Source organism: Balaenoptera ricei, chromosome 1, assembly GCF_028023285.1.
Source record: "Balaenoptera ricei isolate mBalRic1 chromosome 1, mBalRic1.hap2, whole genome shotgun sequence".
NCBI lineage: Eukaryota > Metazoa > Chordata > Mammalia > Artiodactyla > Balaenopteridae > Balaenoptera > Balaenoptera ricei.
Genome location: NC_082639.1, coordinates 90,812,490 through 90,831,223, shown reverse-complemented (window position 1 = coordinate 90,831,223; position 18,734 = coordinate 90,812,490). Strand labels below are relative to the sequence as shown.

At 32.9% G+C, this 18,734-nt stretch overlaps 1 protein-coding gene across 1 annotated transcript in view; it reads left to right on the top strand.

Moving 5' to 3' along the window:
- The window catches only part of COL11A1 (collagen type XI alpha 1 chain), a 214,966-nt gene that overhangs the window by 154,374 nt on the left and 41,858 nt on the right, over positions 1 to 18,734 (top strand). The window contains exons 42-46 of the mRNA XM_059927069.1: positions 7,022 to 7,129; positions 11,147 to 11,254; positions 12,183 to 12,236; positions 13,345 to 13,398; positions 13,897 to 14,004. Of these exons, the coding sequence (XP_059783052.1) occupies positions 7,022 to 7,129; positions 11,147 to 11,254; positions 12,183 to 12,236; positions 13,345 to 13,398; positions 13,897 to 14,004 (432 nt within the window). The remainder of the gene's footprint in view (positions 1 to 7,021; positions 7,130 to 11,146; positions 11,255 to 12,182; positions 12,237 to 13,344; positions 13,399 to 13,896; positions 14,005 to 18,734) is intronic.

Sequence of the window (18,734 nt, the reverse complement as noted above, 5' to 3'; positions counted from 1 at the left end):
ATGACCTGCATTTGGGAAAAGCCTTGGTCTCTAGTATGCATTTTTAGATTACTAATATTGTTAGTCCTATTTTTTGCCAATAAAAAAGTTACTTGCTTATTTATATTTCTTGCCTAACATTTATTTATATTATCTTGTATTTATGTCTTCCCTGTAAGCTGCTGTAAGTCTTTTCTTATGGAAAACTATAATTAAATAAATATCTGAATACGCCAGACAATCTATTAAGCTGGAGTTCTATAGATTCATTAAATAGACATTTCCTGCATAGAGCTTATGGTTTACTGAGGATGATGGATGTGGAATAGATAAAATAACATAGTAAATAATGAGTAATATATTAAAAGATAGAACAAAGAAGTCGAAGTGAAAACAATGTTTTTTCCCTAAAGGAATTATGTTGGAGTTAAAGATATAAGTAAAAATCAATTTGATCTATGAAAAGCAAGTTTTTTATGGGCTAGACTTAGTCTTGAAGTGTTCATCAATGTTTAGGTCCTCTTAGCAAAGAATTGGTATCTCAATGTCATAGTTCTCTGAAGGTCGAGCTACTCGGAGTGAATGTATATTGAGAAACAGTTTTTAGTGCTCCTGCTGAAGACAAACAAAGTAATCCCGACAGGATCCTGTGACTTTGGGCTTCTAAAATCTGGCAGAAACCAAGCGCTCTCTGTATGCATGATGATGTACACAAAAGCTGGTAATAGATGCCCATCAAAGCAGGTCATGTTTTCTCATCTCAGGGGGTTTACTCACTAAGTAGGTGTCTTGATGCACACACGAACGCAGGAAGAAGCAAGGGGCTGAACAGCAAGAGAGGAGGGCAGTGCAGCGTTTTTCTCATATGTTGAACACAAACTGAGTAAACATTTTATATTTATGTTAACACACAGTATATACAAATATATTATGCAAACGAGTTCTCAGATTGCATTTACCACCTATATTTTCATAAAACAAAATCAAGGAAAATGTATTCCCTAAATAATCTCTCCCTTATGCTTTTTCTGATAAAAAAAAAAAAGTCACCTCGGGGACTTCCCTGGCAGTCCAGTGGTTAAGACTCCGCGCTGCCAATGCAGGGGACATGGATTCGATCCCTGGTTGGGGAACTAAGATCCCACATGCCGCGTGGTGTGGCCAAAAGATAAAATAATAATAATAATAATTTTTAAAAATCCCCTCATTGCCAAAAATTATTTCTCTAAAAATGAGGAGATTTAAAAAAATAAAATAGTGTGCTGGTAAAGGCCCTCTATCCCTACAACCACATTTCTTCCCCTTCCCCAGGAGTGGGAGTTAATATGGAGAACGTATATGGGGAGGGGGCAGACACATAGCTGCTAAAAGGTAAAAGTCCAAGATTTCACAGCTGTGCAACGTATCAGTCTTTATTCCTTTCCTATGACTCCTATTTCATGATTGTCCCCTGATGATTCTCTCTTTTCCTCTTTATGTGCTATTATTCTTCCTGTTGTTGTCTCTCCTTTAGGATTTTATATGCCCTTCTTATCATAATTCCTATTTCTTCTAATTTTTTTTCCACTTCCCATTCCAGAGAACCTTCTTTTCACTGGCTTTTTACTTATTTCTCAAACAAGGAACTGGACAAGTTTTTAGAAGGATTGCACTTACTAACTGGGTCATATGCTATTCTTTTTAAAGTTAAAGCACACTTTCTCTATTGGAATCCGGTTAGACCTCAGGGGGCTATTATGACATCCAATCAGGATGAATCATGTAGAGAGATGGTGGTGGGATCAATGACCAAAGACTGAGATATTGTAGGACTTTAACTTACTCATTCAGAATTTATGTTTTAAACTCTGGTCATGCTTGATATTTTATCTGAATTTTCAGCTTACCTGATCTCAAATACATGTAATCTGCAGAGTGAGACCTCAAACTAGTTTTGCCACAAAGGTCAACTTGGCTTTACAAAGAGAGGGGCAGACTTTTTTTCTTTTTTTGCTTTCTACTTGTATAGCTCTGTTCATAAGAACTTGTGTTTATGTTTCTTTTCCTCTCTCTAGTGGGCTGCCTTCTAATTGAAAGCTGATGAGATGATTTCTCTGTTTACCCCTTTCCTTTACTTTACAAATGCTTCTCAGAATATGAAACACCCAGTGAATATAACAGAAAATATTTATCTGGAGTTCTCCTGTGTGTGAAGAGTTAGAGAAATAACCACTATTCTCATTGCTTCAAGGAAATAAACTGATGCTATTGACTTGTGTTTTATTACCATTGCAAGGTTTAGGGAAAAGGGCTGCAGAAGAGGATAAAGCTAACATAAACTTAAAGAGAGGTCACTAATTATAAAAATGTAAATTCCTCTCTTTTAAAAATAAGTAAATGTCCAACCTTCAGTTGAAAATAAGTGGCCTATAGTGGTTGCTGTTTAGTATTAAAATAACAGAATACTTCATGATATTATGGTTGTTATAATTCCTGTAATTCCATACATACCTTTAGAAAACTTTTAATTTACCATGTGTCCATTGCTATTTAAATCACAAATTGGGGAAATATTTTTATAGGTTTTAGCCTCTTTTTCTCTGAGTTCTTTCCAGTTAAGCACTTTTGATGGTAAAATATTTATCATTGCTATAGAGATGAGTATGTAAACAGTTTAAATTAGGATTAAAAATTCTGTTTTGTGGGAAAAGCTCTACTCTTAACAGTATGGCCTTAGATATACCATACACATTCTAGATCTTAATTTTCTCTCCTATAAATTTTCACTTCTGCAATCATTTGACATTGCATATCTACTTTTAAAGTATGTAGCTGTTCATGTACAGTACTCCAACATCCGTTGCAATCATACTTTAGGACAGACTTTAGATGTATCAACACATTAATATCAGAAAAAAACAGAGGGCAAATTATTTCTGTCCCTATATTGTTGGAGAGAAAATAGAGCCAAATAGAAGTTAATCAGTGTGTTCAAGATGGGAAAGCTAGTGGTTTCAGTGCTGAGAAGGAAAAGATCACACATACAGTTGACACATTTACGTAGGGCTTGCTATGTGCCAGTAAGTACTCGGAGAGCTGAAGATCAATTTAAAAAACAAGCAAAAATTTTACCTTTGTGAGCCTATTATTATCCATTTAACCTATGTTTAAACCCAAACATGTTCATCTTAGATGTAATTGTTCACTTATCTGACAAATATAAAGCCCTCTGTTCTTCACTATAGCCAGGACAATGCAATAAATTCTATAACTATAACTGCCTAGCCTTTATGGAAAAAATGCATTTGCAGTGTGAGCTTCTTAAGGGCTGACACCTGCCATAATACATTTTGTATTCCCAGTCAATATCACAAGAGAGTAGAGTCTCACTATATTTTTGTTAAATGTGTAAATGGGTTCTCTTTTTAATATCGGGTTTAAATTTTCATTTTTAATGGAATTTCTTCAGTGATTCAATTGGGATTAAAGGATTCATAAGGCTTACTCTTAAAAGTTGACCTGGGAATATTTAAATAAGATCTGTATGTTGATAACAGCATGTGCTTAATCAGTAGGTATCATCAGAGATTTTCACTTTTCATTTATAGATGTATAAAATAAAATCACTGCAGAGCATGCTGTTATCAAAAATATCTAGACTGTATGAATGTCAGAGAACGACTGTTTGGACAAAGGAGATAAGCATTGCCATTAATTCTTTTAAGTTTTCTCATTTTAGAAAGTGTTCAACCAATATGAGCTTGTTCTGGTAGAAGTGGTCTTAAATGGCTTCTGTTTCTTCTACTTATTAAAATTTAGCATAATATGTGTGAATTATAGTGGTACAAACAATCAGGGAATTTTTTTCTTCACCATTTATGAAGTACTCTGTATTGCAGGAAGAAACTTTGTGTGAATCAGGGCACATGAGCTAGACATTGGGCCTTATGGCTGCCTTTACCTGAAAAGTAAACAAGTCGTACAGGAATTAATTTATATTGCATTTGTAAAGTACTTAGCACAATAGTTGTTTAGTAGGCTCAATAGTTGGAAAATAATAAATTTTCTTAATATACACATCTGCTTTCTAGTGAATTTCCTCTTTTATCATTCTGGTCTCACAGCTGTCAAGCTCAACACAGTCTAAAGTGATATCTTCCTCAGGTAGTCTTTGAAAAGTTGGGGTTTAAATTTAAAACAGTATCAAACAGAAAGGTTTAAGGACCTGACATATCAAAATTGCATCTCTTTTTGTATCATCAGTTACAAATAAAATATTTCAGCACTTAAATTGGACGCTTAGTTTAGATTTGATAACACTAATGGGTAGTGATGCTTTGTGAGATTTTACAAGTAAAATGTTAAACTGAAAATGTAATACACCCACACTTGTATGCACACTGATCCTCAAGAAATCAGATTTTCAGATGAGTAGAGATTTATCTTTAGGGATGATAGAGTTTACCTGAATAAAACAGAATCACCCTAGTCACACTGTATATTGTTTTCTGTTTATACTTATACCAAAAAAGAGTGCTTTCATTACTGAACTTTTTATTTCTCTCTTTTCTGTAATTCAGAATTCTTTGCATTCCTCTCAATTTCAGGGTCCTTGCTCTCCTTCCCCTCCTCCTTTTAATCCTGTCTTCCTCCTCCGTTCTCTCTCTTTCTCTCTCACATTGTCCATCTTCGTCCCTCCCCTGCCCTCCTCCTCATCCTCCAGGCTTCCTTTGTTTCTTTGCTGTCTCTGGTAAGTAGAGACAAATCTTTGCATTCCTTCAACTTTTAGGGCTGCATTTCTTGAATGCACTCAGAGCACTCTATTCTCATTTTTAATTTCTGCATTGGCCTCTGGAATCATTCATCCAAAGTCTGCCATCTGGTTAACAGTCACACCACTTGTGCTTGACTCTTTTGCATAAAATATTTTAATATTATTAAATTAAAAATAACATTTTAACAGAGGACAGATGTTTATTATTTAAAAAATACTAACTGAAGTTTTCCTTTGTAATCTGTTCTTCTTTAGTATTTGAATTATGATTGGTAAAAATTTATTTTTCACACAACTCTTAATTAATTATTATCCATCTGAACAACAATTCCTGAGTTTGTTTTTAAAATATATACTCATTATAGCTCAAAAACACCACTTTTGGTTTATATCAAGTTCAAGTGTCGTGATTTCTTTAACCATATTTTTGGTAAAGTTTCTTCAGATTATTTCCATCTCCTATCTCCTAAGTTTAAGATACCCTATAATTAAAACAACCATAACCGTGGTTCAATTAGTCCTAAAACAAAGAAAATGAGAAAAAAAATCACTTTTCTAATGTTACTCTTAAGTTGTTCACAATAATCTCAAATCTATAGCCTATGCATTCATTTTAATTGCTTTAATATTCAGACACCTCACAAAATAAAAAAGTACTCTATGTAGCTTGTGAATTTAGCCAGAAATATAATGTCAAGAAATTACATAGTAAATATTCTTGTAATCCTTTGTAATCAAGGAATAGTTCAATAAAATTGAATAGGTACTACATTTAAAGAGATTCCAACTCAATAGCCCCTGGGAGTCATTGATGTCTTCATTAGAGAGAAGCAATGGTTGGCTTTGTGGAGAAAACACAGGGAGGAGTCCAAGGTCAGGGTTGCTCTTGACTAGTTCCCTGATTATGGGAAAGATAGTTAACTTCTTTGAGCCACAGGTTCCTCATCTTTAAGACTGTCATGCTACAGCTGCACCAAAAACGCAACGGAATCTTTGTGAGAATAAAATGACAAAATGAATGTGAAATTGATTTTTAAATTGTAAAGCACTACATCAGTACAAATTGTTGTCATTATCATTGTTCTTATGTTCATATGTAGTTAGTTCTCTAGCTAATAAAAATAGAAATTAGAACAAAGTCAATAATTCATATTTGTATAATAAAATGACTTCTAATTACATAGGGAGAGTAATATTAGAAAATAAATGTGACAGTACTGTATTTTCCAGCTTTTATAAATCATTTCTTTGAGTTTTAAAATGATGATGTTATTATTTAGACTTCTTAATTATTAAGGAAAGCTGCTAATAATCATATTTTCTAATATTTCACCTTAGTTCAATCCTGAAAGAAAATGATAAATTATAACTTAGCCACCCATCTAGGAATCTAATGCAAAGACAATATTCTTGTTATCTTTCAATAAATAAAATTGGAAATGGTAAATAGGTTATCTTTGACCTTTACATGACTTAGTAAATCTACATTTGCATTTCTTTTATTCTTGCTTTAAATAATGTTTTCTTAAATTGTTGATAGAGGTAATTAATATGAAGGCAGTATCTACACTTTTTAAAATTTTACATATTAGGTATTTTTAAAGCAAACTAATTGAAAATATATAGCCTCTGTTTTGAAACTCAATTGGACATACCTAGTCAAATGTGAATTATCTGGTTAGTGTTCATAATAAAACCCAATGGTCCCTACAGGATTCTAAGATGAATTTAAGGACTTATTTTCAGGAAAAAGTCCAAGCTCTGGGATAGTGATTATTGAACTTTATTATGTAAAAAATTATATTTGTACCTCAAGGCAATGACAATTTCTGAACTCATTTTTAGGACTTTGAAATTGTGATTCAGCAAGTTTGAGGTGAAGTCCAGAAATGACTTTGAAAAATGCTAGTCTAGACAGTGTATCCTGCCAACCCAGAATAATACAGGGAGAAAACTGTATAGGAAGGTACTGTTGGATTTATGTCTTATAAAGCATTGTGAACAATTGTGAACACTTCAATGAAAAAAGAAAACATCTGTAAAATATTAAAGATATATAATTTTGAAATATTTTTCTTCTTATCAGGATGTCTTTAGTATCTGTGCTTAATATTGGGGCTAGAATTTAATCTTTTAAATTGTGAGTACTGTTCCCGTCTGAGATCTTAAAATTGTCTAAAAGTGACTTTTATGTTATGTAAACTGTAAAATTTCACAGCTAAATAAGTGATTCTTAAGTGTAACTTTTTCCATCATTAATAACAAAATACCTTTTCTCCCCTGTGCTAGGGCTCACCAGGAGAACGTGGCTCAGCAGGAACAGCTGGCCCAATTGGTTTGCCAGGGCGACCAGGACCGCAGGGTCCTCCTGGTCCAGCTGGAGAGAAAGGTGCTCCTGTAAGTCATTTCACGGAGGAATATATTATACTGTCATCCTGCACAAGTTATTACTTTGTATTCAAGGATATTAGCTCTTCATAGTCCACTGCATTCTTTCTGCCTATGTGCCTGGCATATAAACCCACTTCTTTTTATATTTGTAATACAGAAAATTTCAAATTCATTAAATGAGATGACATTTTTCCACATTTTATGAAACCCTAATATCTGTGAGGGAGTTGGATATTATTAATGTGAAAGGCTTCTGATTTTGTTCCTTTTAAAAGATAAAATTGGACTTTTGATTAAAACCATACTTTGCTGCTTTATATTAGAAAAGGGTTCACTTTTCACTCCTCTTGTAGTACAACTTAATTTCCAATCACTTTCATGGTCTGTAAGTGAAACGCATAGAAAGAGGCTGCACTTCTCATGTGATTTGAGTTTTGATCTACAGCGAAAGAGGTGGAAAACATCTGGTCAATTATTTTATCTTATATTTATTTAATAATTATGGATATATTCTGTCCATTAGGTTTGTTTCATCATCAAGATTTCTCCCCTAATTTTGTTCCTGTTTTTGACTTAATCATATTCATTTTCTAAAACGACTAAAGCATTCTCTCATCCTCCAAGGCTAAAACACAAACTTGTTCAGTAAATATATATAAAAATTGCTGACCGTTGTATGCAAAAAATACGAGTTCAGTACTTTTGTGTATATGTAAGTTTTGACATATATTATCCAGTTTAAACCTATAATTTTCAAAATACCTTTTAATCACTAAGGCCTTAGTTTTAGCAAGATGAGTCAGATTTAGGAAGTTGCTTTCATTGTCCATTGACATTACTGTTTGTGATCTTGTTTAAGTATTTCCAAATTAAAGTGACTGTTTTTCTGTAATCTACTACCTTTTAGACACATTTAGAATATTAGAATAGGACCATATCACCTGTGGTTAGAATTCTTTGGTGACAGAGAAAGCATTTTTAATTGCTGAGAAGTTTTTAAAGCAATATATTTCCAGCTTAGTAAATTTGTTGAAAAATTAGACATTATTTTCTGACATGTTAAAAGACAACTATAAAAAATTGTTCTTTGGCTCCTTCTTACAATTTCTATAATTTCCAACCAATCTCAGGCACTAAAGATTTGTCCATAAAACTTTTATAGTGTACTGTACACTGGGAGGGCCCTTTCATACAAGTTCATTCAAAAATCCAGGGCACCCGTATATTGGCACAACACAATGAAGAATGTATACAGAGAAAACAGATATGCATTGCTTTGTATACCAATTGAGAATATACTTATTAGAGAAGCCAAGAATCCTCTGAAGATAGTAAGTTGAAGGCTGGGTTTTAAATACCTTGACTTTATGAAGAAAAAGTAAAATATTGAAACAAAGACAAGAATATGGAAAAGTATTGAAAATGATAATAAATTACTTTGATGATACAGAGAAGAAATTATTGACAGAAGCTCTTTTCAGAGATAAGATTTGGCCCGGGTTTTGTTGGTGATTGGTGGTATTATGAGGAGGGAGGGAAAGGAGAATGTTCTGCCCACCCGTTCTCTCTGTTATTCACACCACCAACAAAAACTCCAAGGTGTTCGTTCCACTGTTCTTTTATTCAACAAATAGTTATTGAGAGCAACTAAGTGCTGGACACAGTATTAGGTAGTACTTTTGAAGAAGTTATCTATCTAGGGATGGTAGCATCAAATGGTTATAGAAGTGCTGGGTGAAAATACCCATAGTCCTCCATGCAGAGGTTTAGTAAAAACTGATGGAGACGTTGGCTAAGATGTTAAGCAAAGTCTTTTACCTCTTCCTAAACCCAAATATAAATCTGATATAGTGGTATAGATTCCACACAGACCAGGATCAGAAGAAATAAACAGCAGGTGATTCCTGGCTAGAGATTATGTGTACTGTAATGAAGGCACAGAAGAATTAATCTGTCTTATTTACAGATACTCTCATATAAAAGGATTGATTTTTGGAGTTCAGTCTCTCAAGGAAATCCAAATTAAGGAGAAATATCTGAATCAGCTCATGTGTTCAAAATAGTGACACTGTGAATAGCACAGCACATTTTATGAGTGGAGATAGGTTTGAGACATTGCAATATTTAATTTGAAGGAAATAAAAGGTCTCCAGTGTGACATCAGAGGTATGTGTTAAGTGATAATTATGGCATAGTTTTGAAAAATACAATAAAATCCTATGGAACCCAATAAAGTAATAAACTTGTTAACTTTGTTTTATAGACATTTTGTTATGTTTGTTGTCACTAAGCAATTAACCAACTAGCCTTAAATGGCTACTCTGGGCCACAGGCCAGCGAGGTACAATGGAAAACAAAATCAGACAGCTTCTGCCCTCACACAATTTATTGTCTGATGGGGCATTAGATCATAAGCAAAGAATCACTAAGTACCTGTATAATTACAAACTCTGGCTAATGATATAAGGAAATGTACTGGTGTATGTCAGCTTATAACAGAGGGACCTAAGCTGGAATCAGAGCCTTTCATTGGGTAGGACATTGATGATGGAATGTAAAAGATGAGGAGGAATTAACTAAGTGGAGGGTCCTCCTAGGGGCATTCCAAGCTAAGTGAACAACATGTGCTCAGGCCAAGGGACAAAAAGGGTATGGCATCAAGTTTAACTAAAAAAGATCTACAGGGGTTGAAATATAGAGAGCAAGGGCAAGGGAGGCTAGATGCTGGTCCATAGGTAGTAGGAGCCCGGTAATGGTAGACCACACTAGCAGCTTGGTCTTTACCTTAGGAATGGTAAACAAGTAAATTGACTACAGAGACTGTTGGTAAGATGATTGTCTCTCTAATTGCAGCACAGGGGAAGTAAGAATAGATGTGAGATAAGAAGGAAATATTTCAATAGTTGAGAGGAAGTCTACTAGTATTTTGGGGTAAGATGTTAATGGTGGAGATAAAGAGAAGTAAATATATTCAAGAGATAAAACTTAGTCATCGTAAAGGGACAGGAGGTGGTGAGGGACAGAGGGGTGGGGAGCAGGATAATGTAAATGCAGGAACTAATGACATGGATTCCCAGCTTGTGTAATGGGAGAAAAGATAGAACCACCAGGGAGACGCAAGAGGGAAGAGATATGGGAACATATGTATATGTATAACTGATTCACTTTGTTATAAAGCAGAAACTAACACACCATTGTAAAGCAATTATACTCCAGTAAAGATAAAAAAAAAAAAAAGAACCACCAACTGCAATCAGGAATAACTTTGTGCAGAACTGATGAAGTCTTGACTTTTAGGAAATCATTTATTTAAGCTCTGAAAGGATTTTTGCCATCTTTATTATCAAGCCTATACTTTTTAAACTACACAATATAGTTAAATTTTAAAAGAGGAAAATAGTGTCATTGTCAAAAAGTAAACAAAAATTTTTTAAAAGCTAACAGCCATGTCATTTTGAATCAGTAAAAGCAGCAATGAAACAAAATATCAAAATCTAGAAAAATTCATGAAACATTGTTAAAAAATAGAAAAAGTCTACACAGAAAGCATATTATAAAGTTGGGTATACGAGCAAATGCCTTTTATGGTTTTTGAGGCCTGATAGGCACTGCCCAGCTATTTCAGTAGCAGCACAGAAAAAGAGTAAAGGGTCAGTGAGTTTTCACAAACATCGAGCATCTGATTTATCAATGTATAATGCTTGATTTCAAAATGTGTGATTGAAAGAAAAATTCCAAGTTGAGTCTTAATTGTTTTTGTGACCCATAACTTGAGATTCATAAATTGTTAACAGTGTTAGTATTCTTAGTCACGAAAGAATGTAGAGATCTTTTGTGTTATCATTTGCTACTAGGAAATAGCAATATATTGGGAAAATATATTTTGGGGGAAAATCAAAGCAATTTCCTTGTCAAATATGGAAGCCAGAGTATGACTGTTGTAGCTGTACTTAAAAATTGTAACAATAGCTAATTTATAGGTTTCTTACAGCAAAGTAATGACCTGCTGGATTTTCAATGCAGGGAGAAAAGGGTCCCCAAGGCCCCGCAGGCAGAGATGGAGTACAAGGCCCTGTGGGTCTCCCAGGGCCTGCTGGGCCTGCTGGCTCCCCTGGAGAAGATGGAGACAAGGTGAGTGCTCTTTATTCATATTAGTGCATCCTGTGAAAAATAAATTTTTTCTTAAGAATCCTGGATATAATCTCTTTTAAGATTAGATGTCAAATCTAAAGATATCTTTTCCAAAGTTTCAATACAGCTTCCTTGTGCTCACAAGTTTTATTTTAGAGGTTGGGAATTATCGTTATCCCATGAAATAGTATGTAGGATATAAACAAGACAAGAACAATGGGAGTGAGAAAAAATAACAGATGCCAAAGTTGCTTATCTATTTTTAAATATATATGTTTCTGAAATAAACGTGAAATTAATTAATTACTTGTATACATTTAGCTGTGGTGTCTTGGATATTGCAGAATTAAAAGTTAAGAATGAGCTGCATACATATTTGATAATCCTATACTTCCCTATTTTTTACTAACGTGTAAGTAAAGATCCTAAGCTCTTGATTTTGAATGTATAGCTGTGTTGTTGTGTTTGAACTGAATATTTTCTAATATTATTGTGAAATTATATAACAAAATTTGTTAACCAGTGCTCTGATAATGTGCAACATTTTAGCAGTTGGAAAACTAGGAGAAAAAATAACTGATTTTTGATTAATGTGTAATTATATTTTTATATAAATTAATGTATTTTCATTATTAGTTTATACTGGTAATATTTCAGACAAAATTGATTTTGTGAATTAAAAATCCAGCTGCAGTATTCCTCAAAGTTCAGTTGACTTTTGTTTGTCTATATACTAATCAATATTAGAAATCAATATTAGTCAATACTAGAAAGTGAGAAGCAGGCTTTTCCAATTTAAACTGTGACATTAAATGTTAGCACATAATTATGTTAAAGTAAAATTTAATCATACAATGATAGTAATGACAATGCAGTGGCAGGTATGGCGTATTAGAGATAAACTTTAACTCAAATCCTTCAAATACAGGGTGAAATCGGTGAACCAGGACAAAAAGGCAGCAAGGGTGACAAAGGAGAAAATGTAAGTTTCCTACTTCTTATTGAGGGGGCATTATTCATTTAACTCCTTTTGGTGTTAACCATGGATATTTTTTCATATTACTATTCCCTTACCTCTCCGAAGATTATAATATTACTACTATATTACCTCTGTGGGAACTATTCAGTTTGAGATTCAGTCAATTTTAATAAAACCTCTTTTCAAATCATGTGTTAAGAAATGCAATAATTCCAACCCTAAAAGCCATAGAATGAGACTAAATCATCAGCAATTTTACCCTCCATTGTTTTTGCATCATTAGTTCAAATACCATATGGTTTAAAGACAAATGATATCTTAAAGTTGTTATGAAAAGGATTTTTGACCTAGTGGAAACCTGACAGGGCCTCAGGTACCCCAGTGGTTCCTGAACCACACCTCCAGAACCTATGCTTTAAGCACTCTTCCCACTGTGTGGCAGTTTTAAGAAAAAGAACAATCCAATCCAATGACTCTTTAGCGTCTGGATCTTTTATAGTGCCTGATCAGTTATTTATGTTGAAAAAAAGGACAGTTAAGAAGTAATATTTATGTATGTAAGACTCATAAAGCTATTGAAATCTACTGCTCAAAATAAGGAGTTCCAGTATACTTAATATATAATACTGAGTTTGCATGTGTTTACATATAAAGAAAATTCTGAGGTTTCATATATCACTACTCTCTGTCATATAGAATTCCCCACATCCTATTTTTCATTTAGAAGATAGCATATGGATGCTTTTTTCATGTGCTCTTTCTGACACATACATAACTCATTAAAGAAATCTGGTATTTTGAAAATTTTCAAGTGTGAAACTTCAACATGATTTATATTAGCATAGAAATCCATTTTTAAATATCCACAACATTATAGTTGAGAATGCTTTCAATAACTGCCAATTTAAAATTGATTGCAAGTAGGCAAGTCTGAGTCTCAAGGAGTAAAATAAATAATGGTTGACTGCACTGAATGCAAAAACCTTTTATTTTTTTTCCCCAAGAAATGTAGAGATGCTTAATAGATATTGATCAACCAAATGTTCTGCACTACATAGCTCAGGCTCCTCTGGCTTCAGTTCCAAAATTACAGATTTTTATCTCACCGCAGGGTCCTCCTGGTCCCCCAGGTCTTCAGGGTCCAGTTGGTGCCCCTGGAATTGCTGTAAGTATTCCTCTTTGTTCAGCAAATCTAAATCCTTACCGTTCTCTGATCAGATTTATGAACTGTCACATAACCAGTCGATTTCATGTGGTAATAAGTTTGTATGCTTAACATTAAATCAAGTTTAAATTATCTAATGTAGCTAACCAAGCTGATCTTTATAAACAAAAAACACTGTGACTTCATTTGAAGATAGATAATAACCAGTTGAGAAGTACTTACTTCGTAGACAATTCTGAACATTATTTTCCCTTTTTAAATAGCTTTTACTTCACTTGATATACGTGAGAAAATCAAAATCAGTCATATTCCAGAATCAAATAATGTAAGCAAAACAAACAATGGTATATTTGCAGCAGATAATGGAAATGTAACTTACTTTTTACTTGGTTACTTATAAAGAGACTGATTAAATTAGAAATGGCTATATTTTTATGATGACTTGTAGCAGAATCATGATTCTTCCAGTTTGTGATCATTTTTATCGGTCTTTTCTAGGGAGGTGATGGTGAGCCAGGTCCCAGAGGTCAGCAGGGGATGTTTGGACAAAAAGGTGATGAAGGTGCCAGAGGTTTCCCAGGACCTCCGGGTCCCATAGGTCTTCAGGTAAGATGTTCTCTGAGTTGCACACCCTTGTCATTCCCACTTACTTTTCACACCAGGTTTTCTGGAAGTTGTAAAACAAAACAGCTTTCCTTTTTTCTATCTGGGAACTAGGGTACAAAGTTTAAGTATAATGACTGTTTTACTTAAATGTGTATCTGAACTTTACCTGCTTTTAATCAATTATTATTAATTTTTCTGAAGCTGCATCTGCCCTGGTTTCTGTTTCTGGAGTTTATTTAGCCCCACCATAGGTATAACACCCCTTTTCTTCATTCTCATTGTATTTGGAAAATGAATGACAACCTTCTTTAAGTGTGACAGTTAGAAGCAAGACGTTAGAAGCGTTCTTTCACACATCTCACAGCAAGAAAATTAGTACTCCAGATGGCTAGCAAAAACTAAAAGCCTTTCGAGAAATAGCAAACTGTCCATCGCAACTATTAACAGAAACTGCCAACAAGAAATGTTAAACAATAATAGGTAAAAGAAACAAATTAACAGTAAATTGGTCATTTAAAATAACTTCTTAAATTTAGAACTATAATTTGTATTTTATGAAACACTTTCAGGGGAGGAAATATTAAATTGTAAAACATTGTAGGCTAAAAAATTTTCATTCAAATATGGCTTACAACTGGGTTCTTAGGCAAAACATTGCGTAGTAGACATCTGTTCTGAGTTGTTTTTCCACTCTTCCATGTGATGTTAACTGCTTCCTACAAACTTTGGAAACGTCTGACTTTCTTCTCCCACTTGCTTATTCAATACCTACCTAGTGATCCTCTAAAAGATTATAAAATTTTGTTTTAAATGCTATTTGGGTGCCATGTGAATATTAGTTATGCCACATTAGCAATTTTAGAAATGATTAAATTAAATCATCTAGTTCATTGTACTCAAAATTTTGTGAAGTTGTGGAAAAGTAAGTAAAAGTTGAATTTGTATAAATTTAATTTTTATCTCTATTTTCATAAGTAAAGTCATAGAATATTGGGTTTTAATATTAACTAGCTTATTGTATATATACAAATTATACTGTAAAAATATAATTATATTATCATAACAATTATTGTTATAACACTCAATGGATGTCTACCAGTGAACAGGATGTTACAATTTTCTACTTTTTTTAATGCCAAAATAATTATTTTTCAACTTGGAAAATGTAAAAACTTCATTTCGTATTTGTGTTTAGCCCTTTTATACTTGTTAGACAATAATAAATAAGCAATCCTGGGTAGTATATATCAGTATGTATGAGAAGTACACATATTTGAAAACAACAAGGCATTAAAAATTAGATTGCCAATGGATATATTACCACTCATTTTCTGCTTTTTCAGTTAACTGATTATTCTGAATTCTATAAGGTTGTAATTTAGAAATTTAGTTATCATGATTAAAAAAGATGCCTTGTAGCTTATATTTACAAAATATTATATTAAAAAAGTCTTCATTCCCACAGAGTAAGAAATGTCCTCTTTGATGAGGATGACTCAATAAATCAGTTCCCTGAAAAATTGATTATATTTTTCCCACAACTACCTCTTTAAATCAGGAATCTGAAAAGATGCTAATGTAATTAACATGTTCACAATCACATCTGCATCCTTTAATTGAGTCTTCATGGCAGAATAGATATTAGCAATTATAATAGACAAAAATAATAATAATCTAATATTCTGTTTAAATGACTTGAATTTTCATTTCTATGTTTACTATTTGTCTGCATATGAAGGAGACATATAGAATGAGAGTTCTTGGCCTGAATTCATTTTTTTATTTCATCACTTATGTAGTAAATGATTTTAAATTGACAGACCTTAAAAGAGTCTCTCCATGCATAAATTACTCCCTAGGAAAGAGGTAGGACATGTGAAAACTGATTAACACTGGAGTGCAATTTTGCACGTTTAGTTCCTGCAACAAGAGAATTTGACTTATTATGTTTCTATTAATTTTAATAAGAAGAACATTCTGTCTTAACTCGAACTATAATCAAACTTCATAAAAAAATAAATATTTAAATATTTTTCTATTGGAAGGTTTCTATTGAACTAATATTAGGAATAATCATATGTGCAAATAAAAGATGGAAATGCAGACTGGGCTTGTTATAGAAATAAAAGACAACTATGAGCGAATATTTATATACCATTCAATTTGGGGATGCACTCTGTACTAAAAGTGGTGGAAACCTGTACAGAAGATAAGGAATGTGATTGTTAATTTATACAGTGTTTATAAGAACTTAATTATGTTTAAGCTGTAATGCTTACTACTTAAGGAAATGGACTTAAACTGAAATGTTTATTTGATCTGTGTTAAAAATCTACTTGTCTGTTAAGAATTTGAGTTCATGTGCTCCATCAATGAATTAGAATCTCTTAGGTTGTGGATCTTGGAAACTAAAATTTTAGGGATCTCTTTCAAATAATTTTTAAGCAGGCTAAAATCAGAAACACTACCTGGCTCTTTCCTCCCAGGAAACTTACTAGGAACTTCTCTAGTAATTCTAGAAGCTAGCATCAGATGACGATAACTATTTGGGAAGTACATATGATAGGCTATTTTCCTAGACATCTGACTGATATATGAGAAAAAACAAATGACATTCTGGTATATGTTGTTCATTATAAATCAGTAATTAAGATTTCCTCATAAAAATGAATATATGGAACATTAAAAAATGTTTACAAATATACTCGGTAAAGTACCCTCTCTCCAAACTGAGAGTCATATGGAATTAGTAGGTCACAAAAACAATTTAGTGGGTTATTACCAGCATTAAAAAATGAAATATAACAGGATAAGGTAAAATAGAATAAAAATATCAAAGATCATCATCAATCCATTCAAGGTAAGTATTACTTTTTGAAACCCATGTTTCAGCTATTTTACATGTGCATGTTTACTAGGTAATAAGTAAAATATATTTATTACTGTGGGTTTTAGTCAAATACTTTGTAGCCACTGTGTGTAGGACCAAGTCAATAACTTTACTAAAATATCAGTAGAAATGTAGCGCTTATGTAGTGTGTATTTTTTATTTCTTAAATAGATTATATCTGACATGCTATTGTAAAAACGTTTAAATATGTATAAAATGTATGATTTATATACGTAATGGTAACCCCAAAAACATTTTAAAAATTAAAACAATCCATAATTCTACCATATTAAAACCTATTACCACTTTTACTATTTCTGTCCAATAGTCATCATACCTATTTTAATACATATTTCACAGTTAAATTTATAGTATACATTTATTTATATTTGTATTTAATACTTATCATAAACATTATTCATATTTAGAATATTAGTATCATAATTATAGTCTTATAATATTCCATTAGTTTATATAACCAAATTTATTTAACTATGTTTTCTTATGATTTAACATCTGGAATAATTGAGAATTTTAACTATCATAGCTAGTGTTACAAGAAACATCTTATTGCATGTAGCATTTCCTGTTGATTTATTTTCTTAGAATTCATTCATTCATCATAAATTCAACATTTTATTAAAATCTCAGTTTTTCCCTGGTCCTCTGCTTATTGTTAGAGATAAATAATTGACACCTGAAATAGCACTGCCCAGTGAGGATAAGTATGTAAACAACTGGTATAATTGTGTTTTTAAGTGAACATTTGAATATGTACAAAGTATCATTGTGATATGAAAGAGGAAATATAAACAGCTCTGCATGGAGGAACTAGTCAGGAAGAGCAAGAGGAAGTAAAATAATTTTTCCGTAAAGACGGGGCCAGGTGAAATTTGTGTGCAGATGCTCTGAGTTTATTCAGTAGCACAAAACCTCTCCTAAAGCACTTACACTGCAAATGAATGTAAAGGAAATGGATTGAGAGAATAAAGGAAGTGTAATATATCAGATCTCATGGCCTATGAGTTTTTAAGATTCAGAAGTGGAATTAACAGATCAAAAGTTCAGAAGAGGGCTTCCCTGGTGGCGCAGTGGTTGAGAATCTGCCTGCCAATGCAGGGGACACGGGTTTGAGCCCTGGTCTGGGAGGATCCCACATGCCGCGGAGCAACGAGGCCCGTGAGCCACAACTACTGAGCCTGCGCGTCTGGAGCCTGTGCTCCGCAACAAGAGAGGCCGCGATGGTGAGAGGCCCGCGCACCGCGATGAAGAGTGGCCCCCGCTTGCCACAATTAGAGAAAGCCCTCGCACAGAAACGAAGACCCAACACAGCTATAAATAAATAAATAAACAAATACTTTAAAAAAAAAAAAAAAGTCTATTAATTTAAAAAAAAAAGTTCAGAAGATATTTGTAACCCTGGATATATATTGGATGGAATATTTATTTTTGAAAGAGTTTTGACTATACCTAGCTATAAAATCCTTTCTGGATAAGGTGATTTAAAATAATTTGGGACAAGATTTTTCCAAAAAATTTTTACAATGGTAGTTCCATATACTACTCATAAAAGATGGAGAAAATGATTTAGTATTCATAAATTCCCAGACCAAGTAATGTGCTTAGTTCTTGTAACTGAAATCAAACAGTATATTATGCAAAGCATAAATTTTATTAGTGAATGTAGATATAAGATTCCATCATATGTAGTCAATATTTGCATTATAAGTATTTTGACAAATGATAGTTTGACTCAATTTCCATGTTCTTATTTAACTTATATTTAATTTTTAATTCTGTATTAGAAATTAGCCAAATATATGTTTTTAAAATACATGAA